At 41.3% G+C, this 27521-nt stretch overlaps 1 protein-coding gene across 1 annotated transcript in view; it reads left to right on the plus strand.

The window, feature by feature from the left end:
• The first annotated feature begins 18787 nt into the window (after positions 1–18787).
• LOC131943551 (atrial natriuretic peptide receptor 1) overlaps positions 18788–27521 on the plus strand; it is a 41108-nt gene continuing 32374 nt past the window's right edge. The window contains exons 1-5 of the mRNA XM_059303731.1: positions 18788–18953; positions 20564–20621; positions 22326–22426; positions 24075–24244; positions 25660–25794. Of these exons, the coding sequence (XP_059159714.1) occupies positions 18788–18953; positions 20564–20621; positions 22326–22426; positions 24075–24244; positions 25660–25794 (630 nt within the window). The remainder of the gene's footprint in view (positions 18954–20563; positions 20622–22325; positions 22427–24074; positions 24245–25659; positions 25795–27521) is intronic.

Consider the following 27521-nt stretch of genomic DNA (forward strand, 5'->3'; position numbering starts at 1 on the left):
GTGAGCTTAGAATAGGCGCTTGGTGCAACTTCGTTAAGAAAGTCGTAGCTATAGAGACATAGTTGTCTTATACTGAGAGTTTTTTTTTTTTCGTTTTGTTGTGTGCATAGAAATAAAGCTTGGTGCAACTTCGTTAAGACAGTCCTTGTTTCAGAAAACATGGTTGTCTTAACACAAACTATACTGGGTTGTTGACCTTTACGTAAAAAATGAAACTTTGAATCTTTGTCAGGTTGATGTCCGTTAATACTTTTAAAAAAATTGTAGACAAAAATTTTCAAAATTAATGCAGTTTGTAAGCACTTTTCCACGAGTAATTAAAACGAATTATAATTTCTTCGGGATTAATAATGTATTTCCTTTTAAATATTAAAACAAGTATCCATTTTTAAATATAATATTTTTAAAAAATAAATTGAATATAATAAGGTTGAAATAAATAATGGCTGTGTTGCTAAACTGGATTGAATTTTCTTTTTTAATTCAAAAAATATTCTTGAACACTAGCTCACGGTAATGCTATCTATTCACTACACATTCTTATAGTGCTAAGATATTAATCAACAATTTAAATTTGAATTTGATTCAAAGAAGAAATTCCTTGTCATGAGCAATTCATTTCTAACCAAACATTTTGATAGAAATTGCTCAATCTGAGATAGATGAAAACTAGGCTTGTTAAGGGACGAATCGTACAACGGTAGAGGACAATGGCGGATTCAGGGGGGGGGGGGGGGGGATTGCTGAGAGGACTGCAGTCAGGGGCTCCCGATATATATGGGGCCCAAAATTTTTTTAAACCGGGGGCTCAAGCTTAAACTGTCCCTGGTAGCGGGTATGAATTAGGCGAGAAGTGCATTCACACTAGGCTCCAAACTCTGGAACTTTCCCATGCCTCCCCCCCCCCACGTCAATACAATTGTTACGTGTTTCCGATTTACACTAAGAGTATATACTCACTCAGCTAGGTTTGAAGTTTGATGAAAATACCATCACATGACGAGGTCTTTGAAACAGATACGCTCTACTTTACCTGCTTTAAGACAGTTCAAAAATGTAAGTAGAGTTCCCTAATCGAACCGGGCAAAATAGAATTGGCCGGATTTTTAATTAATTTTTTAATTAATTTTTTTGTTTGTTACATCGGCATACAAAAACAATAGTGTGGTCAAAACTCGGCCTTAGACTTTCGGGTGAGCAGTCTAGCGCTCTACCACTAGGTCACGCAGTGTCCTTTAAAATGTACTTCCAGCTTCATCTATCTCCAATAGGTATGACATAATCACACTTGAACTCTGAACTTTCTCCACCTTATTTAATTGGTCGCAAAACCGCGGTTTACGAAATATGGCCATTACAGTTGACCTAATTAGAGATCGTACGATCTATATATATAATTCTCTTCTGGTAGCCGTTAGAAAACAAGCTGCAAGCGCGTCCTTGCAGTCCCCTCTCTTTCTCTCTATCACTATCACTACCACCCCCACAACACCCCCACATTGTCTGGTGAGCTGTGGTCACGCTAAATATTTACAAAGCTAAATGTTCACAAATCGTAGAGCCGTAGAGCCGGGTTTCTATTAGGTGCAGATAATTTTGTTCGATTTTTAACTTACAGGAGGTAACTAAGAAATAACTAAGAAGAGGCTGCTTTCACGGGGGGGGGGGGGGGGGGGGGGGTGTAGGGTCGGGGTTAGGGGAAAGGGGGGGGGGTTAGTGTTTTAAAGCAAATATTTTCAGTGGCAGCATTGGTACTGTCGAATTCACAAATTATGAATTACTAAAAAGTAGAACATAAAACAACTAAATAGCGGCGTATGATACGCTGCGGGTCGGCTCGTAATCTATAATTCTCTTATGGGAGACGCTAGAAAACAAGCTGTAAACGCGCTCCCTACCATCCCCACCCCTACATGGTCTTAGTGAGCTGTGGTTCACGCTATGTTTACCTTCGTGGAGTCGGGTTTAGTGACGGCTATTAGGGGCAGATAATTTAGTTTGAAACGATTTTAAACGTTGGGGGGGGGGGTGGGTGGGGGGGGGAAGGAAGTAGGGGGTGGGGGGTGGGGGGTATGGTCCTTAACGAGCTACTTATAGTGTTTTAAAGAAATATTTTCAGTGCCAGCGTTGGTACTGTCGAATTCACAAATTATGAATTACTGAAAAGTAGAAAAAACAACAACTAAATAGCGGCGTATGTTACGCCGCGGGCCGGCTCGTTAAAATTATTTTGTTAATGTCTGAGATTGCGTTATTAAAATATCTTAAAAGTTTGATACTGATTTGTGTTACCTCTAAAATATATCGATTTTTCGATCAATACTCTGTTTTGAACTATTCTAAGGTTAAATTAAATTAATTTAACAATATTTTTTAAAATATAGCTTTGATACACTTTTGCGACCTATTTGGCAGAATATAATAGATTTTATATAGTTAGTTGTACAATGTCATAGTTGTTGATGTGATGTTGAAAAATGTTTATGTTTTAAAAGGATGGTGCATAGGGTTACATTAGCTAACATGATCGTGGTAATTTATCACTGTTATATTATGGTTTAAAGGCTTACATTTTAAGTTTTGGAGTTACCAGATTATTGTTTGACATTATTTTAGACTTTCTTCGTTCTTATTTTTGACAATTTTTTTTTTTGCTTTAAGAACGATTGATTATAGATCTAGTTCTGCTAAACATTTCCTTAAATCACGTAATAAGGTTTTTGGAAAGCTTCTAATGCTGATAGCTGATGAAAGAAGCGATTTACCGAGAATATATACGATTACAGCAGTTGGTTGTTCAATTCCCAACCCTATAGCAATACCGTATTGTAATGTAGTTCATAGTGCGGAATGGTTTCTGACTGTCCATGGGGCAAACGAAGTATAGTTCATCTGTTTCTGTGACCTCGGCATAATCAGAGATAGTGTGGTCAGCATTATGACCAGCCGGGCAGTGAACATATGAAGTCAGCCGGCTTTACCTCCCCTAACGTGAGTCGTCAGAGATGGGTGAATTCAAGGACGTCCAACGGACTAGTGCCCAGGATGAACTCGAGACTTTCCGGCCCTTAGCTGACCGCTCTACCATTCGACCACGCCGTCCATATATATATTCCCACAGAAACCACCACAGCTAATTAACGTCATCTCCTTTAACAGTCACGAAAAGAACTAATGATAACAATATGATTATTGACAATACAATTTGAAAGAAATAAGAATCACGAAAGACGGGTGGTGTTAGTTTGTTTCTGGAAACAAAAATAAAAATGTGTTAATAAAATACTGGGATAAACTTTTTCGTATTTTTTGTACGACCTCCCCCCCCCCCCCCATCACCACTAGGGGTCATCCACTTATGACGTCCCCACATTTTTTGGATTTTGAACCCCCACTCCCCCCCCCCCCCCGTCCACAAAAAGTCCACTTAATTCCCTTTTAAAAGTTCAAACGCGTCCGCAAAAGTCATTTTTTTCGGACCCCCCCCCCCTCGTGTGGACGTCGTAAATGGATGACACCCAACTACCCGTCTCTGAGTGCCCCAGTCCCTCGGGCGCCGCTGACTAGTGACCCGACACGATCGATGTGTTTTGTTGCTATGTTAATGTGAGTGGCGTTACATACGGGGGGCACACATCATTTGTATGTTAATCTGAACATCCAGCGCCCGGCCTCTTCCCACATGGGGCGTATGTTGATATGTAAGGTCAGTGGCGTCACTAGGTAGGGTGTCGTCCGGTGCGGTAAGTGGGGATGTCACGCCCTCCTATTTCCAAACAGTTTTGCAATATTAATTTGGTATCACCTTTCTTCCCTACTAGGTAATTATTTTAACTGAATACAACAATGTTTTGACTCTTAATTTTGATAGTTTCTTGATTTGGTTTCACCCCTTAATTTCTTACTCAACGCGGACCGCCCTCACCATCCCCACCCCGTGACGTCACTGTGTAAGACCGTGCTTTATTAAATAATCGAAAATATGATTTTAATTAAAGGGGAACATTTTTACGTGAGGGCATATTTTATTAAATAAGGGGATATTTTATAACAAAAGGGCATATTTTAGTATGTAAAACCGTATATTATTCGGTCAGCATCAAAGCATTTTATGATTGTGGCAGATTATATGAATGTCATGGCGTGTGGTATAACAGGGCATAAAGTATAGTCTCGGCATATAATAATCTGTAATTCAGATATAGTCTGTTTTCTGTTATTTTTATTATTAAACTTAATGTACTTATTTTTATATTAGGATATATACATCATATAATATATTATGATATGTGTTTTGATGTTTGGACATATTTAATGCTAGGGCATACATAATATGGTCAATTTTTTACTCGATTCTCCTTTTCAAGAGAGATTGGAAGTGTTAAAATTGTGTGCAACTGTAAACAAAATTTTAGACCTGGTTCTTGTAAAAGTGCGTATATTTAGCCAAAGTAACTAGTACAGTTATAGCTGTCACTAAGAAAATTATATGGTCATTCACCATTTTAAACCAATATTATTCAACACATTTTAAAACAGTTGTTCTTTGATATAGTTTTTCAAAGTGTAATTAAAAAGACTCGTTTTAGAATGTTTAACAGAAACGTTTAAGTTGGAAATAAATGTATTGCTCCGAGTATAAAAATATAAAATAACGAAGAACAAATATGCTACTTCTTGGTTTGCTGCCAGCGAAGCTAGAACTATCCAGGCACGGTAGTCTTGTAGTTCTAACCGTTATTGCTGCCATGACGTCATTGACGTTCCCACCATGCGCTGGCCAGTCCAACTCAACCATGACGTCATCGAACTCGACCAAACTTCCAATCAACGTCACCATCGTGACGCTGGAACCCACTGACGTCAGCTGGCAGTTCGCCAGGGCCAAGGTCCTGCCCGTCATGTACTACGTCACGCAGGAGGTGAACGCCCTCTACCGGGGGGTCATCAGCTTCAACTTTGTGTACGGACTGGGTAGCTGTGACCGGAACGTGGTGGGCGTGGCCGCCGCCAAGATCAGCTGTACGCACAATATCACGGTCTTTGTTGGGCCAGGTGAGTCAAGTCATGTCTCACCTTTTCACGTCTCACCATTTCTGGTCTCACCACTGCGTATCTCTCCATTTGATGTCATACCATTTGATGTATCACCATTTAATTTCTCACTGCTTCAAATCACACCCTTGATGTCTGGAAAATTCACGTGTCGCTATTTTAGGTCTCACCAATTAATGAATCATCACTAAATGTCTCACCACTTGATGTCTCACGACTTCCTATCATTTAATATGAAATCCACTAATTTGACCTATTTGTTCACCTGATGTTCGCGACTAACCTAACACGACCTCCCTCACCTAATGTTAACACCTAACCTAACACGACCTCCCTCACCTAATGTTAACTCCTAACCTAACACGACCTCCCTCACCTGATGTTAACTCCTAACCTAACACGACCTCCCTCACCTGATGTTAACTCCTAACCTAACACGACCTCCCTCACCGAATGTTAACATCTAACCTAACACGACCTCCCTCACCTGATGTTAACTCCTAACCTAACACGACCTCCCTCCCCTAATGTTAACTCCTAACCTACTATCGCTCTATGTTTACAAGTGTTTATCTCCCCTCGTCATCTGAATAATTAAAATTCTCTATGCCGCCTGTAACAATCTCCCCGCATCCAGTAATTAACCCATTGTTACAAATCTTGACCTGAATCCGCACGCTCCATCTGAAGTGAATAAATTAAAATGTGAATAAACTCGCTGACGTCACTTCCCATTTGAGTTACGTTATTCAGGTCAAATGACAAACCAACCAGACAGACAATACGGCTGGTAAGTAGGTCACCAACCAGTTCTATGGCTCATGCAGGTTTTATTGAGCCGTAGAACTGATTGGTGACCTACTTACCAGCCCTATTATCCGAACTCGGCTCGCTTAAAACAATGGCTACTTCCCACGTCATTAGAACTGTTGTTTTGCTTATGGGTACTTTGGTTTTGTCGAATGATCGTCATCTTTTTCTTTTTGGGCCCAAGACACATAGATCCACCATAGAAAGTTCTGTCCACCTTTGCCGGTCTCTGGAAGTTTCCTTGACATTGCCCAAGATAGCCCTTCTCTCTAATTTGTTTTTCTGATGTGCGAATTTGTCTTCATTAGCCTTTTTTTCATTTTCTTTGAGGAGTCCAGATAAAAACTATTCATGTGATATCATCTGGATTCTTTCTTACACCGTAGCTCATCCAGCGCCATCTTTTTTTTGTCGATTATTTCTGGAAAGGCCTCCATTTCCTTTTCTCCTTGTCATTTTTCATTGGCAGTGTTCCTTCCAGGCTTTTTTTCACATGGATGGCGGGTGGGGGGCACTTAATATTTTTGGAGGGACTGACTACATTTTCCGGGTGGGGGGAACCACCGGTAAAAGTATTTGTTTTTCTATATACATTTCATTTCATTCAGGGGGGGGGGGTGGTAGATTTTCTTCGAGGGGACGAAGCCGCCCCACCCCCACCACCTCAAAGAGATGCCTGAAAGAAGCTCTAATCAATGGAGATGCCTGTTATCGTTCGCAAGATTTTGTTGAATCACCCACCCTATTTCTTCCGCTTTCATAAACCCTATGATATGTTTAGGGGTGGACTTGTTGTGTCCAAGAGGCCTGGGGAATGTCTAATAGGACCCCCAACCCCGAATTCAAATTTTCATTGTGCTTTTTTTTCTTATCAAAAGCATGGTGACCATCCTCAGATTGTTGGTAATTTAAATTCACGCGACAATTTTTTTTCAATCAAAGCGCTAATAGGGATAGTATAGAACCGTTCCTGGGGGGCCCGAGGTATTTCTTTATTGGGGGCCCACCGGGATTTCTTTACTGGGGGCCCACCGAGATTTCTTTACTGAGGGCCCACCGAGATTTCTTTACTGGGGGCCCACCGAGATTTCTTTATTTGGGGCCCACCGAGATTTCTTTACTGGGGGCCCACCGAGATTGCTTTACTGGGGGCCCACCGAGATTTCTTCATTGGGGGTCCACCGAGATTGCTTTACTGTGGCCCACCGATATTTCTTTACTGGAGGCCCGCCGGGTTTTTAGCTAACAGTACATAAATAGTATACAGTACACTGTGAGTACCTTTAGCTTGTGGAAAGTGTTGGCTACTGAGGGTTAGACTAAAGGGACGTAAGCAATTCTAGAGAAACGAACTCCGAGATACATTGATATGCAGTGACTACTGTTCGGTGATGGGCATGATACGCAGCGGAAAACTGCGCACAAAAAAAGTGAGAAAGGGCATTTTTGTTTTAATAAGTCGAGCAGTAATGGACAAAAAACAAAGAATGACCACATGCTGATTGTAGCATAATAAAACATATTTCCTCGAAATACAACAAAATCAAAGTGGATTGGTATAATTAGTTTGCACTTGAGCATTTTTCTGTTTGCGCATTTTTCTGTTGCGCAGTAGTTCGATTGCGCATTTTTCTGGGAAACCTACCATACACATGGGTTTGATAGTAATTATACGACTAGTTTTCTGTTTGTATAACTATTCCGTTATCGAATCGAAAGTATGTACACAAAAGTATTAGAGCTGCATCTTATGTTTAATTTGATCATTTATAATCGAAATTTAAATTTATGGTCAACTCTGTAACCAGTGGCGTAGGCAGCGAGGGTTGGGGGCCCCCCATAGACCCCTCGGTATATATATATATATATATATATATATATATATATATATATATATATATATATATATATATATAAAGTTTGAGGGTAGGGGGCAAATCGAAAGTTTGAGGGGAGGGGTGCAAATCAAAAGTCTGAGGGGGGGGTGCAAATTGAAAGTTTGTCCCCGGGTAAAAATTGGAACCCCCCCCCCCCATTGAGACGATCCTGGCTACGCCACTGTCTGTAACACTAACACATCCCCGCATTAGCACATTAAATCTACATGTGTTAGGTCGAAAACATACTAGTACACACTCTAAATACCAACACTTAAGTGCACATATTTTTTATGAAAACAAACATATCAGCAACATGTAAGGGTATAAACCCCCCCTTTCAACTTCTACTTCATCTCTAATCTAGGGTTTGGATTTAGGTTATAAAAGATATCGATATACCGAGTACAAGTGAATGGTTTCTGTCAAGCTAAAAAGAACACCATATCCAACCTTTTGAAGTGGGCTTACCTTAACCCCTGGTGGGCTTTACTCAGACTAACTGCATCACAAGTTTAATCTTACGAATAGGATTGACACATTTAAAATTTAAAGTAAAAGTGTGTGTGTTACGGGTCAGTTGTAGGTTTGATTAGAATAGGTTAAACTAGTCTAGAACGTAGGGGAGAGGCGTGTTTGAGTTAACCACCGGGGTGTTTAGGTATTGTTATCCCTAGGTCGACTGCGGGTATAAAAGCTGGAGGGAACGATTGTGAGGTGGGCTTGGTTGGTAGCGGCTAGGGTCGAGGGCTTGTTGGTAGCGGCTAGGGTCGAGGGTTGGTTGGTAGCGGATAGGGTCGAGGGCTTGGTTGGTAGCGGCTAGGGTCGAGGGCTTGTTGGTAGCGGCTAGGGTCGAGGGCTTGTTGGTAGCGGCTAGGGTCGAGGGTTGGTTGGTAGCGGATAGGGTCGAGGGCTTGGTTGGTAGCGGCTAGGGTCGAGGGCTTGTTGGTAGCGGCTAGGGTCGAGGGCTTGTTGGTAGTGGCTAGGGTCGAGGGTTGGTTGGTAGCGGATAGGGTCGAGGGCTTGGTTGGTAGCGGCTAGGGTCGAGGGCTTGTTGGTAGCGGCTAGGGTCGAGGGCTTGTTGGTAGCGGCTAGGGTCGAGGGCTTGTTGGTAGTGGCTAGGGTCGAGGGCTTGGTTGGTAGCGGCTAGGGTCGAGGGCTTGTTGGTAGCGGCTAGGGTCGAGGGCTTGTTGGTAGTGGCTAGGGTCGAGGGCTTGGTTGGTAGTGGCTAGGGTCGAGGGCTTGGTTGGTAGTGGCTAGGGTCGAGGGCTTGTTGGTAGCGGCTAGGGTCGAGGTTGGTAGCGGCTAGGGTCGAGGGCTTGGTTGGTAGTGGCTAGGGTCGAGGGCTTGTTGGTAGTGGCTAGGGTCGAGGGCTTGGTTGGTAGCGGCGAGGGCTTGTTGGTAGCGGCTAGGGTCGAGGGCTTGTGGTGTAATGATGACGATGACAAGTAAAATAAAAGTTTGAACAGTGCCTTGAATCGCGTTTGGAGTTTAATGAAAGTTCGGTCGTAATAGTGTGGTATTTCAAATGTAACATTTACACCAAATCAGCATGAGTATTTAGTATTTTTTTTTCGTAAATAGCAGATAATAGCTAGCTATATTTAAAAAAGCATATAGGCCTACATCTACATATGTACATTTGGATCATTTGACTATGCATATCCACGTACACGTACACGTACACGTACACGTACACGTACACGTACACGTACACGTACACGTACACGTACACGTACACGTACACGTACACGTACACGTACACGTACACGTACACGTACACGTACACGTACACGTACACGTACACGTACACGTACACGTACACGTACACGTACACGTACACGTACACGTACACGTACACGTACACGTACACGTACACGTACACGTACACGTACACGTACACGTACACGTACACGTACACGTACACGTACACGTACACGTACACGTACACGTACACGTACACGATTTTGCTAGAAATAGCATCAAATATAATTTATCTCGGCCCGCAAATTGTTTAGAATCTAAACAATATTTTTAAAATACTTATAGACCTAACAATTAAATTTTGTGTTAGCGGTTGACGACTTGTTACTAAGGGAGACAACCCATTACAATATTACCTGTTGTCCCTTTTCAATACACTGTTCAGTATTATTAATAGAATATCCATTTATTTAAATTTAAACTTTATTGATTAATTTACTCAACAACAAATTTTATTCGAATATATCTAAAACGTAGAGTTTATTTTAATTTAATTTAAAATCAAAACCAATAACCTTTTAACTAATACAAGTCCATTTTCTAAACAATGTAATGTTTCCACTTATACCGTTTAGTCAATATCTGTCATCTTTAGCGTAGAGTAATTTTATTTCAATCTGTAGCCTACCAAATATGCGTTTAAAAGAATCTATATGCGTAACATGATAATCTCACGCGTAAGCATGTGAATATATATATATATATATAAGCAGTCCAGCTCTCTACCGCTAGACCACTCCATACCACTTGAAATGTAATGCAGCTTAAAAAAAAAGTAAAAAAAGCTTTTAATTTTATTTTTCCATTTAAGTTGGCGCCTTCTTAAGGTCGGCCCCCAAGACGACCCCCCCACGCGCCCTCCCTTAGTTACGCCCCTCACCTCAAGTACCTAACTGAGTGATATGGTACTAAGCTTTAACTCTAAATACGTGATCTCTCATGTTTTTTTACAACTCAATAACACATACTTTCATTTTAATCTCACTACCGTAATCTGTAATCTAAAGTTTTGATTTATATTCCACAGCATTACTAAAGTATTGGTTTAAAAAAAATTAAAAAAAAAAAAACCACGCGAAAACCAAAAACGAATAGATGCGATAATTATATTTTCTCCATCGACAGTACTTTGTCCATCCAAATCGCAGGTCGTAATTTTATAACTCATTATGTTTAATTAATAAAGTAACAGCACAATTAAACATCTGGGCCATTCGATTTTTCTAATTGTTTACGCCGGACTCACTTCGCTAAAGAAGGCGCCCGTAAACTAAATGTTTTTTCTACCGGAGTCAACGCCCTTTACAATATAAAGTATGTTTATAAGGGAGATAACCCACTGTCAGCTCGCGTTCATTTGAATTAATGGATAAGTGACTGATGTGAGAACAAGTCACAAAGCGGGCAGCCGTTTTGTTTGCCATGTATTTCTTTGCTGGATAATCGATACAACTTTCAAACGTTCTGGACTTGGTTTAAGGTGGTTTAATGGTGTTTTTTTTAACTTGTTGGTTTAGTTAAAGGTGGTTTTATGGTGGCTATCTAGCTCTTGACTTCGTTAAAGGTGGTTTGATGGTGGTTTTCCTAACGAGTTGGTTTAGTGAAAGGTGGTTTGATGGTGGTTATCTAGCTCTTGACTTATGTTAAAGGTGTTTTAATGGTGGTTTAATGGTGTTTTTTAACTTGTTGGTTAAGTTAAAGGTAGTTTGATGGTGGTTTTTCTAACGAGTTGGTTTAGTGAAAGGTGGTTTAATGGTGGTTATCTAGCTCTTGACTTGGTTCGCGGTGGTTTGATGGTGGTTATCTAACGTGTTGGTTTAGTGGAATTTGTGTTTCGCCTTCCCATTCCACATAAGCACGTCTACAGACCACCCCCCCCCCCCCCCCCCCAGTGGCGTAGCGACCCTTCCCGGCGCCCGGGGACAAACTTTCAATTTGGCGCCGCCCTCGAGGGCAAATCTGCATCCCCCTCTCAAACTTTCGATTTGCACCCCCCCCCCCCTTCAAACTATTTATAATGCGAAAATTCAGCTAAAATGACAATTTAATTTGTTGTTACAACACATTTTGGCGCCCCCTAAGGTCGGCGCCCGGGGACATATGTACCCCCCTGCCCCCTCATCGCTACGCCTCTGCCACCCCCCACGCCCCCCTTCACCTGGAAATTGAATATTTAATTCTGCCCATCAAAAAGATTCAAATGCCCCCCCTCCCCAACTCCTCCGATGAAAAATGTCTGAAAGAAACATTGTCATAATATCAATTAGTAAATAGAATAAAGCCTTAATACTTTTTCTTGAAGCTTACTTAAAGTCACTCATTCAAGTGCCACCTAATTCTAGCAGCTAAGCCCTGAATATTAAGGCATGCAACTAAGTCCTAAGAATTAAGTCATGCAACTAAGTCCTAAGAATTAAGTCATGCAAATAAGTCCTAAGAGTTAAGTCATGCAACTGGGGTCGGCGTGGTCGAGCCGGTAAAGCTCATGGTTGCTAAACCAAAAAGTCTCGAGTTTGAACCCTCGGGCAGATGAGGCTCGTTAGCTGGGGACAGTAACTCCTCTCTAGGAAAGACAACTCCAAAATCAAACAACTGCTGCCTTGTAGTTTGTTCTTGGTTGGACAAAGGCTATGGAAGCAAATCCAAAAAGAAAAGCAGGCTGAAATCGGAGTCAATGGCCTCAATGGCGCATAACTATTTGACACGTATCCTTAATTGTGATGGAGGCGTGGTCGAGTCGGCAAAAAGCTCATGGTTGATAAATTCGAAAAAGTTTAGTGTTCAAATTCACTGGCAGATAAGGCTCGATCCCTTTCAACACTAAAAATTAAGAACAAAGAAGAAGAAGAAGTCATGCAACTAAGCCTTAAGTATTAAGTCATGGAACTAAGTATTAAGTCATGCAGCTAAGCTGTAAGTCAAGCTGTCTCCAGTCAAACGTGCTGAACGAATGTCCAACAATGTACAACTCTTTCATCAAAGGTTAACCTGCTACATTATGATGTTCACGCTTGATTGATTCTTAGGTCATTTAGGTGCAAGCACTCAACTAGAACGGTCAGTGACCTTAAAACTAAAAGTTAAAGTGTTAGAAATTTTTTTTTCCATCAGCTACTCTACACTAAAAAAATGTAATAGATTGTTTAACGTGTCCAGGGTTGATCCTGGTGAGGTTTTTTAAAAGTTTCGTTTAAACACAGACCTTACGCTAGTATTGATTTCTAATCCCACGATCATTACCTAACAACTAAGTGTAATTGTGTAGAGAAAAAAGTATTCCAACACTAAGTGGGATTCGTCGTTGTAGGGTGGGTATGTCGTGGCGTAATCAAAAAGTGTTTCTTTCAGCCATCTCTTGGGGGGGGGGGGGAATACAACCCCAACTCCCCCGAAACATGTTTACCGCCCGCATCCCCTCCAGAACGGAATAGAGTTTATATAGATAATATATATAATTTACTTTTACCAGTGTCCACCCTACCCCCTCGCCTGGAAAAAAATTAGTCCGCACCTTCCCTCCTCCCCTCAAAGTTTCAAGCCCCCCCCCCTCCCTCATCCCAGAAGAAAAAAGTTTGGAAGAAACACTGGTAATTCACTTGTCAAAGGTAAGTTGTTGTCGGATGGCAGAGATAACTACCGCTTACCTGCAAGTCCCAAACAAAATCTAACCAGAGGTAGAAATAAACAGACGAACTCTACTTCACCTGCCCCAAGTGATTTGAGAACGAACGGGAAAACGTGGCGCTGAGTTTACTTCTCAGCTCAACCCACGTGATGTGTGACACGTGACTGACTAGCTAGTGGACGACTACTAATAGGATTAGCGATTGAGTATTAAGACAAGTGATTGATTGCTTTGAAGATCGATTTTAAAAAGTGTGCATCATTAAAGTAAACGGAAAAAAAGGATTAAATGTGCCGGTTTTGTGTTTAAGTATAAAGAGTTAAAAACCAGTGCAAGTTTTAAATTTATTTTTCAGTGTAGGGTTTTGGTTACCACCCTATGGGGTGACACCAAAACTATTTTTTTGTGTCCAGGGGTCGTCCATAAATGACGTCACACTCGTAGGGGGGATGGGGGTCCGTAATTTTGTGACGGTGTGTGATGAAGGGGAGGAAGGGGGAGGTACAGATGGTGCGACGTCACGTTTACAATTCTAAAAAAGCAATGTTAGAAAACGGAATTTTAGACATTATTCTGCGTTTTAGAAAACTGTTTTAATAAATTGTAATAGGAATTGATTAAAATACTCTATTTTGACAAAGTTCAGACACGATTTTGGAAAAATATCGATGTTTGAAGAAAAATTCAACTGCAATTTAAGGGGGGGGGGTGTAGGCTGAAGTGTGACGTCATTTTAGGGGGGGGGGGTCTTGCTTTTTGTGACGATGTGTGACGGGGGAGGGGGGGGAAGTAAAAAAATCGTCAAAAAAGCGTGGCGTATTTATGGATGACCCCCCCCCTCCCCACTCAACTGAAACTATTTTGTATAATTTAATCACACATTAGTAATACAAGCACACCGTTCACCTTGATGACTATACCATCTATAATGGGGTGACACCAAATAACACCATTTTATGTAGTCGTTGAAGGTTCACCATGACACCATTGGGTGTCACTTGACTTAGTGTCGCTACGATGTACCTTTTAGACTGGTTAAAATCAACTCAATCAGCTATTAGACGGTTAAAAACAAATACGCATTACAACCAGTTAAAAACAAGAATCATTATTATGTAGTTAAATTCCATTATTTATTACCATTATGGACTAGCCGATTCCTCTTTTTAAAACTTTGTATTCTTTGAGTTCGGCCAGACTTAAAACTGTAAACCTTTTACTCATTAAATAAGTACATTCATTTCTTCTTCACTGTAGAAGTGATTAATTGAATAAGAAAAGGATATTTGCTAGAGCTAGGCTTTCAACGGAGGCTTTGACAATTTTTATTTAAAAATTCCAGACCTATTAATTAAGGAATAGTATTTTTTCTTGATGCAATAAGTATTCGTCACCAAAGCCTTATTAAATAAGGATTTTATCGAACTGCAAATGTAAAAAAAAAATTAAAAAATTAAGCTTTAGACGATTTTACATGTTAAAATAATTATACTTTTTCCTGAATGTTTTAAAACGTCTTGATGAAAATGTAGGCAACGATTCTAAAATGTGTGCCGCATGTGGGCTAATTGCGTTGCCAGAAATTGATAGTGTCAAGTGGAGCGTTGTTGGTGTTATGGGGAGATTAACAGTCCAGGTATTTTTTCCGGCCTCCAACCTAGGTATTGTTCCGGCTTCTTACCTAGATATTGTTCCGACTTCTAACCTAGGTATTATTCCGGCTTCTAACCTAGATATAATTCCGGCTTCTAGCCTACTTATTGTTCCGGCTTCTTACCTAGATATTGTTCCGGCTTCCAACCTAGGTATTATTCCGGCTTCTAACCTAGATATTGTTCCGGCTTCTAGCCTACGTATTGTTCCGGCTTCTTACCTAGATATTGTTCCGGCTTCTAACCTAGTGTGAGGGTGGGGTTTTTTAAGAAGGCGGTAACGAATGAATCCAATAACACACAGTTCAAGTTCAACTATAATTGTTCTTTATTTAAATTGATATATATATATTCAAGTTTCTACCTAACTGATCTACACTGTACTACTTCTATCTGACTGTTCATTATACCACTAACTACGCACTCCCATGACCAATCCTAACACTAACTGTTCTCTACATTCTACAATCTAACACCTTCTACCTCGCTAGCTAATCATGATCTCCTAACTATCTACATTCTCGGCCGTCTCTGACCGCTACCTAACAACTCCTGGCCCATCGCTCTACTGCTCCACGCCTCAGTGGTCAGCTGACCGTCCCACGTGACCGGTCAGCCTGTGCGCCCATTGGTCTCTCTAACCAACCAACTAGGCCTATAGTCTGTTTCTGCTAACCTATATCTGCTAAACATGTCGGACGTAATCTTGCGTCATCACACCTAGGTATTATTCCGGCTTCTAACCTAGATATTGTTCCGGCTTCTAGCCTACGTATTGTTCCGGCTTCTTACCTAGATATTGTTCCGGCTTCTAACCTAGGTATTATTCCGGCTTCTAACCTAGATATTGTTCCGGCTTCTAGCCTAGGTATTGTTCCGGCTTCTTACCTAGATATTGTTCCGGCTTCTAATCTAGGTATTATTCCGGCTTCTAACCTAGATATTGTTCCGGCTTCTAACCTAGGTATTGTTCCGGCTTCTAACCTAGATATTGTTCCGGCTTCTAACCTAAGTGTTGTTCCGGCTTCTAACCTAGGTATTGTTCCGGCTTCTAACCTAGAGATTGTTCCGGCTTCTAACCTAGGTATTGCTCCGGCTTCTAACCTAGGTATTGTTCCGGCTTCTAACCTAGGCGATATTCCGGCTTCTAACCTAGATATTGTTCTCGATATAGTTCCTGCTCCTAGTCTGTTTACTGTAGCGGCGTCTTCTTGCACTGTCCTGATGAGATATATTACATGGGTTTCTAGTCTCTCTATGTTTACCTCTAAAAAATCAGCACAACTCTACTTCCTCTACATCAATGATCATCCGCTCTTGCAAGACAACACCCACCCCCCCCCATCAGAAGAACTAGGACGCGGTCATCAGCTGACCCAGCTGTCATCCATTCAAACCCTGTCTCACAGAGAAGTGTCACGTTTCACGGCCAACTGTCACGTTGAGCAGTTATTTGTCACGTGTGACAGTTATCTGGCCTCACGTGTAGCTCACGCTACGAGCCACTGAATGCATGTGTTACTATAATTAGACTGTTGATTGACCTCGAATCGATCTCCCTCCCCCTCCACCTAACAAAAGTCCTCGCGTATGAATTTCGCGGATGTCACATTTTTTTTTTTTGCGGCGTTAAGGCTAAGAAAAAAATATTTTTAAAAATATTTTCGCAATTTGTTTTTCAGCACGTTTCGTGATTTTTTTATAAAAGTACAAAATCAGAATGATGATTTAGTAATGGTCAAATTTCAAATAACAAGTTTTGTTTTGCACGCTCCCCCTCACAGAACTGGGTAGACGCGTGAGATGTTAAACATAGTTAACTCCTTTTAGTTTTAAACCTGTTCCTGTTGTACCTTCTATAACAAAAATAAATGTATACTGTCGAGGTGGACGATGAGGTTTGATTATTTGTTAAACAAATTCTGAGTCAGATTTGTATGGAGGTGGGTGTGTGTGGGGGGGGGGGGGGATTGAAATCGATCAAATTAGAGTTTCTTTTACGTATCAAATTTTGAAGGCAAAAAAGTCCATCCCTAGATGAAATAAAAAAAATATTTTTATACAACACATATATAACCATCGTCCACCACACATTTTACTTGCTATTTTATTTTATGATCTTCAAGTCCTAATGTAGTTCACCCACGTATGCTGTAAGACAGATTTAAGACCAAAAAAATACATCGATATATGAGCAGGCAAAGAGCAATAACCCCTGCTCAGTTACCCCAGAGTTATCTTTCCTTGCATTAACCCCCTAACACCCATCAAGCCAATTAAAAACCTTGATCTTTAGCACACCTCATACAATACAATACAGCAGTTGTAGTACACGCGATCTATAATCCAACATTACACAATTTAGAATAATTACGTTGTTCTAATGTACTATTACGCAATTCATAGTACTATTTTACATAACAATATAATTTTTTTATCTAAATTAGGTCAATCATTAATAATGTATTGTAAATTATAGTTTTGATTATTTGGTATAGCTAGCACATTGAACCCAAGATAATTTTACCAAAAAATTAAATAATTTTTTTTTTAAATACGGTCATGTGTCCTCTTCGAGAAAACCAATCAGAAGTAAAATTATTGATTGGATGTGATTAATGTGCTTGAGATGTATCATTTGTTCGTTATGAGATATATCTTTTTTTTAAACATCCATTTGTTAAATAATACTGAAGACGTGGGCTAGTTAAATAAGGAGTACTTATATACGGCTAGTGATCAGTCTGGATTTGAGGGGTTATTAGCAGAGGAAGGAACTAGGGCATTTCCTCATTTTACTGACAGTAAAATTATAACATTGAGAATATTATAAATATGTAAGACTTACATAATTAAAAAAAGTGAATGATTTTTAAAGGAATTTTTATTTTTTATTTTTTTCTTATGAGTTTATACTTTAAAGTCTTTTTTTCCTTCTTTCACCCCACAAGCACATTAGCGATATAGTGAGTTAAAACAGTACATAGTTAACAGTTCAATACTGAATCATTTCAACCTTAAGGAAAGTTATAGTTAAAATGAACAGAGAATCTTTTGAGTTTATTAATTGTCTGTATGCAGGGGCGTAGCGAAGGGGGCGGGGGTGCGGACCGCACCGGGTGACACCATTTAGGGGGGTGACACCAAGGCAAAAAATAGCAAAATATATAGAGAAAAACTTGAGGGGGGTGCTAATCGAAAGTTTGACGGGGGGGGGTACAAAACGAAAGTTTCAGGAGGGGGTGCAAATCGAAAACTTGAAAGTTTGTCCCCGCGAAGGGTCACTACGCCTCTGGGGCTTGACACCATTAAGTACCGCACCGGGTGACACCCGACTTCGCTGCGCCACTGTCTGTATGTAAACTCTTGCATTCGTGTATGTTTATCCCCATACATGTTTTTGTGCAGTGATATTTGTTCGTGTGTTTAGCTTTTTTAAGCGCATGTGTACTACGGTAAAGTTTATTCTGTGAGGTCAATACCCTTTAGTCAGTATATTATGTAGTCGGTCAATTGAATTTAGTCAGTGTATACAATTCATTCAGTCAATACAAGTCAAGTGAATTTTAAAAACGAATTTTAGCCCTTCAATGACCATTTATAGTTTTACTAAACTTTGGTCAGTCGATTAATTTGAGTAAGAGAATGAACTTCATTTAGTCAATAAACTTTAGTCAGTCAAAAAAAAACTGTAGTCAGTTTTTATAAACCAATCAGTAATTGCAATTTAGTAAGTCAATGAACTTTAATAAGCCAATAAACTTTAGAAAAAATTTAAAATCTGGTTAGAAAATGAGCTTTAGCCAGTCAATTTTCATAAACCAATCAATAAATGCAATTTAGTAAGTCAATGAACTTTAAAAGCCAATGAACTTTAGACAAATTTAAAAATGTTAGAAAATGAGCTTTAGCCAGTCAATGAACTTCAGTCACCAATAAACATTCCCCCCCGCCCCCCACCCCCCTCCCCAGCCTGCAGCCGAGCCGTGGAGACCATAGCCTACATGGCCAACGATTGGAACGTCCCAGTCATCACCCCCGTGGGTAACACGGAGAACATCGGGGACAAGCTGCTGTTTCCCAGGCTCACCAGGCTCAACCCTCTCATGCAGTCGTCGGTGGTCGACACGGTGTTTAGTATCATGAGGAGCAACGGCTGGAAGCATACAGGTAGGTGGGACACAGCAGTAAGTGTGACACAGCTGGCAGCATACAGGTAGGTGTGACACAACTGTAGGTGTGACACAGATGGAAGCATACAGGTAGGTGTGACACAGCTGGAAGCATACAGGTAGGTGGGACACAGATGGAAGCATACAGGTAGGTGGAACACTGCTGGAAGCATACAGGTAGGTGGAACACTGCTGGAAGCTTACAGGTAAGTGGAACACTGCTGGAAGCATACAGGTAGGTGGAACACTGCTGGAAGCATACAGGTAGGTGGAACACTGCTGGAAGCTTACAGGTAGGTGGGACACAGGTGGGGAATGTACAGGTACGTGTGACATAACTGTAGGTGTGACACAGATGGAAGCATACAGGTAGGTGTGACATAACTGTAGGTGTGACACTGCTGGAAGCATACAGGTAGGTGTGACACAGCTGGAAGCATACATGTAGGTGTGACACAGTTGGAAGCATACAGGTAGGTGTGACACCGCTGGAAGCATACAGGTAGGTGTGACGCAGCTGGAAGCATACAGGTAGGTAGGACACAGCTAAGGATCGTACATGTAAGCATCGAGCAGGTAGGTGTGCCACAGTTAGGAAACATGTATGTAGGCATGCATCATATGGTAGGCATTTCAATAGTAGGAATCATGCAGGCAGGAATTTTACAGATGGCCATTTTACAGGTAGACATTCTACGGGTAAGCTTCATACTTCATACAGGTATGTATGCCACATATAGTCACACTAGAGGTAGGTGTCTTACCTGTTAGCATCTTGGATGCAAGTATCTTAAAGCTTTACATTTTACAGATAGGTATCTTACAGGTAGGAATTCAACAAGTAGGAATCTTAGAGTTATACAGATACTTATTCCAGATATAAGCGTCTCACAGATACATAATGTAATAGGTAGGCATCTTGTGGATTATCAGCTGGAGAAAATCAATTAGGCTTCTTACAGATAGGCATGTTTGATGATAGGCATCTTACATGTTAATATTCTGAAGAGATACACAAGTATCTATGCTACATGTAGGCATGTTACGGAGAGGCATGTAGAATGTCTTATAGACAAGTGTCTCATATGCTGCTCTTTCTAGCTATACTAGTAGCGTAGAGAGGGGGGGGGGGGGGGCGGGGGGGACATATGTCCCCGGGCGCCGACCTTAGGGGGCGCCAAAATGGGTTGGAAAAATAAATTGAAAGGTTGAGGGGGGTGCAAATCGAAAGTTTGAGGGGGGAGGTGCAAATCAAAATCTCGAGGGGGTGCAAATCGAAAGTTTGAGGGGGGGGGGGGTGCAAATCGAAAGTTTGAGGGGGGTGCAAATCGAAAACTCGAGGGGGGGGGGGTGCAAATCGAAAAGTTTGTCCCCGGGCGCCGTGAAGGGTCGCTACGCCTCTGAGCTATACCACTTTAAAGCACATACGTATCTTGAAAAGTTATAGATGACAACAGATTTGAGAAATTGTTTTTTAAAAAAAAAACGTAAATTGTGCTGAAGTTCTTCAAGAGAAACCAATGTAGTTTGAACGCCCATTCTTGATTCAAAAAGCCTGACCAAAATGTACATATTTATTGCAAATATTTTCTGTGTTTTTTTTTTCAGTTTTCTTCTACGATAACGATGACACAATGGGCGACCTATATGGAGAGACGTTCACAAGGTTATTTCGTGGGTAAGGATAATGAAAATAATCAGGCAACTAGAACGGTAAAACGTGTATGCTGTCGTTATTAATGGTCGTTAGTCTGTAAGGCTGTGACTGAAACAATCATCATTGTTTACATAAATAAAAAATAAGTTTACGTCTTTTGCACATTTTAAGTAGCCATGCACATTAAACAAAACTAAATTACTGAAAGTTTTTTGTTATAGTTTAACTTAAGATATATTTAACTGCTCTAATAATATTTGCTAATGAAATAGTTTCTCTACTCGGATGTTACATTTTAGTTGACAATGACATAATACATGAATTCGGCTTTTATATCTTGGGAATATTTTCAAGCTCAACTGTTTTTTTTTTAAATAGTTTAAATAAATTAATAATATTATTGAACACCGAAGTACTCTCCAGCTAATCAAATTGGTAGAATTCGCTGCAATTCAACACTAGCGCTTCTTCTAATCTAATATATATGGAGCAAAGATTCTCATTATACATCATTTAAAGATCTAAATTTAAAAGAAAATCTTTTGATTATTAATTAAGAGATTCGGAAAATCATTGACAAAATAAATTAATAACTTCCGTTATTAATAACACCGTGATAAGAAGTGGATTATAAACCATCATAACAGGAAGCAAGCATGTATCGTTCCAAACGAAATTATGCTGATCCATTACGAGCTTAATCTTTTATTACGTTAACATAATTTTTGCCAGTAGTTGCTAATTACAACAATTATTTCTTGCATGCTCATCCTTTGTGTATTTGAGTAATTAAGCATGCATTAATTATTCACTAAGACGCTCTAATTACGAAGATGAGTGCAGTTAAGTTGACCTATTGTTGCCGTCGTTGTTGGGCTTTTGTTGCTGTCGTTAAGTTGACATTGTGTTGCTGTCGTTAAGTTGACCTTTTGTTGCTGTCGTTAAGTTGACCTTTTGTTGCTGTCGTTAAGTTGACCTTTTGTTGCTGTCGTTAAGTTGACCTTTTGTTGCTGTCGTAGACCTTATGTTGCTGTCGTTAAGTTGACCTTTTGTTGCTGTCGTTAAATTGACCTTTTGTTGATGTCGTTAAGATGACCTATTGTTGCTGTCGTTAAGTTGACCTTTTGTTGCTGTCGTTAAGCTGACCTTTTGTTGCCGTCGTTAAGTTGACCTTTTGTTGCTGTCGTTAAGCTGACCTTTTGTTGCTGTCGTTAAGTTGACCTTTTGTTGCTGTCGTTAAGTTGACCTTTTGTTGCTGTCGTTAAGTTGACCTTTTGTTGCTGTCGTTAAGTTGACCTTTTGTTGCTGTCGTTAAGTTGACCTTTTGTTGCTGTCGTTAAGTTGACCTTTTGTTGCTGTCGTTAAGTTGACCTTTTGTTGCTGTCGTTAAGTTGACCTTTTGTTGCTGTCGTTAAGTTGACCTTTTGTTGCTGTCGTTAAGTTGACCTTTTGTTGCTGTCGTTAAGTTGACCTTTTGTTGCTGTCGTTAAGTTGACCTTTTGTTGCTGTCGTTAAGTTGACCTTTTGTTGCTGTCGTTAAGTTGACCTTTTGTTGCTGTCGTTAAGTTGACCTTTTGTTGCTGTCGTTAAGTTGACCTTTTGTTGCTGTCGTTAAGTTGACCTTTTGTTGCTGTCGTTAAGTTGACCTTTTGTTGCTGTCGTTGACCTTTTGTTGCTGTCGTTAAGTTGACCTTTTGTTGCTGTCGTTGGCAGGACGTCGGAGTTCGTCTGGAGCAGTTACGAGCTGGCTGGGAAAACCGACACGAGGGAGACGTACAGGACACATCTGATGGACGCAACTCTACGAGCCAGGGGTAGGTCGAGGGGGGGGTTAGGTGTCTGGAATGGGGGGTGGGGGGTGGGTTTAGATGTGTGGAATGGAAGGGGGATGGGTAGATGTCTGGGGTATGTGGAGGGGTGGGGTTAGATTTCTGGAATGATGGCGGGGGGAGATAGATGTCTGGAATTGGGGGGGGGGGTAGATGTCTGGGGTATGTGGAGGGGTGGGGTTAGATGTCTGGAATGATGGGGGGTAGATGTCTAGAATGATGGGGGTTAGATATCTTGAATGGGGGGGGGGGGGTAGATGTCTGGAATGATGGGGGGTAGATGTCTGGAATGATGGGGGGGGGGGGTTAGATCTCTAGAATGATGGGGAGGGGGGTAGATGTCTAGAATGATGGGGGTTAGATATCTTGAATGGGGGGGGGGGGGGTAGATGTCTGGAATGATGGGGGGTAGATGTCTGGAATGATGGGGGGGGGGGTTAGATCTCTAGAATGATGGGGAGGGGGGTAGATGTCTTGAATGATGGGGGGGGTAGATGTCTGGAATGATGGGGGGGTAGATGTCTGGAATGATGGGGGGGTTAGATGTCTGGAATCGGGGGTAGATTTCTGAAATGAGGGGGGGTAGATGTAATGAATGGGGGAGGGGTATATGTCTAGAATGAGGGGGGTGGGGTTAGATGTCTGGAATGAGGGGGGGGGGGGGGGGTTAGATATGTGGAATGGGGGGGTAGATGTCTGGAATGGGGGGTAGATGTCTGGAATGGGGGGTAGATGTCTGGAATGATGGGGGGGGGGGTAGATGTCTGGAATGATGGGGGGGGGGGGGGTAGATGTCTGGAATGGGGGGTAGATGTCTGGAATGATGGGGTGGTTAGATATGTGGAATGGGGGGGGGTAGATGTCTGGAATGATGGGGTGGTTAGATATGTGGAATGGGGGGGGGGTAGATGTCTGGAATGATGGGGGGGGGGTAGATGTCTAGAATGATAGGAGGGTAGATGTCTGGAATGATGGGGGGGGGGGGTTAGATGTCTGGAATAGGGGGTAGATGTCTGAAATGAGGGGGGGGGAGATGTATGGAATGGGGGGGGGGGGATTAGATATCTGGTGTGTGTGTGGAGGTTAGATGCAAATCTTTACCGTGACAGGGGTGGGTTTCGAGGGCTGTTCGAAAAAAAAAATCGTAAATGTTTCTACTTAAGTGAAGTGGCCACCTTTTGTTATGGCACACGATAGATGATTTTGACGAGATAGCCACTTTGATCAGGTAGTCTTCTTGGCCTGGTAGTCATTTTGACCCGGTAGCCGCTTTTGCAAGGCAGCCTTTTTCGGCAAGGTTGCCACCTCAGTGAGGAAGCCACTATAACCAGGTAGCCCCTGTAGCCAGGTAGCCAATATAACCAGGTAACAGCTTTAACCAGGTAACCACTTTAACCAGGTAGCCACTTTGACCAAGTAGACACTTTAACCTGGTAACCACTTTAACCAGGTAGCCACTTTAACCAGGTAGCCACTTTAACCAAATAGCCAATATAACCAGGTAACCACATTAACCAGGTAGCCACTTTAACCAGGTAATCACTTTAACCAAATAGCCAATATAACCAGGTAACCACATTAACCAGGTAGCCACTTTAACCAGGTAGCCAGCTAACCAATGTATCTCTTCCAGTCTTCCTTTTGGCCATACAGAACATCACCCTGCGAGACTTTATGCTCGAGGCGCATGCGCAGGGCTACACCACATCCGGGGACTACGTGTTCATCATCATGTTTACCATCAACATCCCCGCCACCGACAGCAACACCTGGCTCTTGGGCAACGGCACCGCAGAGCAGAAGGTGAGTACTTTGGTGCACCTGATGCACATGATGGTGTCTGCAGCGTAAGGTTTGTCTACTCCGAGGGAGGGGGGGGGGGTTATTTATATAATATCGTGTCTTGTCACAGACATACAGACACACATATAGAGATTCACAGACTCACACACGCAATGACATATATACACATATATGCAGACATACAGACCAGAGGCGTAGCGAGGGGAAGGGGGGCGTGGGGGGGACATATGTCCTCTGGCGCCGACCTTAGGGGGGCGCCAAAATTGGTTGGAAAAACAAATTGAAAGTTTAAGGGGGGGGTGCAAATGAAAAGTTTGATGGGGGGGGGGGGGTTTGTCCTCGGGCGCCGGGAAGGGTCGCTACGCCTCTGATACAGACACACATATATACACATAGAGATTCACAGACTCACATACACAATGACATATACACACATACACAGACATACACATACACACATTGAGGCTTTACAGACACAAACATATTAGTCCTACAGACACACGCCTGAAAAGACATACACACACACATAGACACATATAGAGATTCACAAACACGCAGAGACACACACACATACACTCACAGACCAACACACACTGATGGGCACATGTAGACATACACTCAAAGCAATGGTTCTAGGAATGTAAAAAAACAACAACAATGAAAAGGAGGCTAATTGGCAATTATTTTTTAAAAGCACTAAGATAAAGCGTATACTGGGCGTTGGAATTAGAGCTAGTACATTATAATTAGTGTTACAATTAGAGATACTCTTAATTACTTACTAAGACATCCGTTCTTTTTCATTATTACTAGATCGTGCGCATATTCACGGAAAAAATTAGACACCCACGTGTTAATTGTAATTGTATTTTAGTATTATTTTTATTTTTTAAAGCATAATTTCGATGTTGTAAAAGATGTTCTCAGTAGCGTAGCGAGGGGGGAAGGGCGGGGGGGGGGACATATGTCCCCGGGCGCCGACCTTAGGGGGCGCCAAAATGGGTTGGAAAAATAAATTGAAAGGTTGAGTGGGGTGCAAATCGAAAGTTTGAGGGGGGGGGGGTGTGCAAATCGAAATCTTGAGTGGGGGGTGCAAATCGAAAAGTTTGTCCCCGGGCGCCGAGAAGGGTCGCTACGCCTCTGGATGTTCTCATAAACATCATACAGATACACAAACATACAAACATACATCGTGACTTGTAGATGTAAAACTGATTGATTGATGAACTGGGTAATATTGTTTAACACGGTAGTGAGCAATCAGTTCATGTGTTATATATTTGTATAAATATGTTATATATTTGCATATATATATATATATATATATATATATATATATATATATATATATATATATATATATATATATATATATATGTACCAGTCTTAAAGAGTGTTGGGATGTTCCATTTCAGATCCTGAAAGCAGCGTTCGGTCAAGCGTTGTTCCTATACATCGACAGCTCTAATGTTGTCCTACCCGCCAACTTCTCTCAGGAGATGAGGCGACGATCGCTGCAGTATTTTAACTACGACTACCAGACCGAGGAGGTGTGTACTGGGCTTAGTCACAGTCACGTGGTAGGGTTTGGTCACGTGGCTGGTCACGTGATTAGTCATGATAATAGTCTCCTGACGTATAAGTGATCTTTGTTAGTCTCTATGGGTGTACGTGTTCAGATCCTTGGCTTTAACCTGCAGGATGTCCCCAGTGTTTCTTCCAGACTTTTTTCTCCGGGGTGGGGGGGTGGGGGGGGGGGGGGGGAAGGGCACTTGATATTTTTTCGGGGGGGGGGGGGGAGACGGTCAACATTTTTCGAGGGGGGGGGGGGGCGGGGCGGACAGGAGTAAAAGTGTATGTTTACTATATAAATTCTATCTCTTGTACCCGGATTCGAACTCGAGACTTACGGGTTAGCAGTATAGCACTCTACTGCTAGACCACTCCATCCCATCCCCGAAGAGATGCCTGGAAGAAACTCTGGATGTTCCTGTGTCCACCCAGCTCTAATGGGTAACTAACTCATATTAATAAACGTAAAGGCAGCTGGACATAATGACGACCTCACTATTACTTTATATATCTGGGTGATTTCAACTTTATTTGCCCCTTGGACCGTCAGGTTCGAAAAGTATATATATATATATATATATATATATATATATATATATATATATATATATATATATATATATATGTGTGTGTGTATGTATGTATATATAAATAAATAAATAAATATATATATATATATATATATATATATATATATATATATATATATATATATATATATATATATATATATATATATATATATATATATAAAGTAAATATATATATATATATATATATGTATAAAGTAAATAGGTATATATATATATAGGCAGTGGCGTAGCGAGGTAGGGTGTCACCCGGTGCGGCACTTAATGGCGTCACCCCCCCCCCCCCCCAGAGGCATAGAGACCCTTCCCAGGGACAAACTTTCAAATTTTCGATTTGCACCCCCCCCCCCCCTCAAACTTTCGATTTGCACCCCCCCCCCCTCGAGTTTTCGATTTGCACCCCCCCCCCCTCAAACTTTCGATTTGCACCCCCCCTCGAGTTTTTTTCTATATATTTTGCTATTTTTTGCCTTGGTGTCACCCCCCTAAATGGTGTCACCCGGTGCGGTCCGCACCCCCCGCCCCCCCCCCTCGCTACGCCCCTGTATATAGGTATAGGTATATATGTGAGTTGTTAAAGCCACTGTAGGTACACAAAACAGCATAAGATTTAAGAAATCCTTATGTCCTTGTCTTTATAAGTTCCACATTTTTCTTGTGATTGCATTATCAGGCAGTAAATCTCCACTAAATAAACATTTATACGTCCTCGTACTCCACACAGTTTCCTTCAGGCTCCTTGTTTTTTTCTCTAATTTCTGTCATGTCGCAGGTCTCTCAGTTCCTGTCCAATTATTGCTTTCACCGCTGCATAAAATTCAAATTGAAATCTTAGATCAAACGGGAATTTCTGTTTGCTTTCTGGGGAAGCTGATAAACTTTGGAAGGCTGAGCTCATTACATTCATACAAGAACTTACGTACCTGCATTCACATATACACACTATATAGGGAAGTTTAACGTCGTATTGGTATAAAGAGAATTCTATTCCTTTTGCGTTATAGCAATCTTTGTATCAGTCTTTACATTTAAAAATAGAATCAGAGAATCACACAATCTGTATGACACCATTGTTTTGACGCAAAGTCTCAAAATTCATATTGAGCAAGTATAGG

Source organism: Physella acuta, unplaced genomic scaffold (assembly GCF_028476545.2).
Source record: "Physella acuta isolate Inbredline_101_S28 unplaced genomic scaffold, ASM2847654v3 ptg000462l, whole genome shotgun sequence".
In the NCBI taxonomy this organism is placed as follows: domain Eukaryota; kingdom Metazoa; phylum Mollusca; class Gastropoda; family Physidae; genus Physella; species Physella acuta.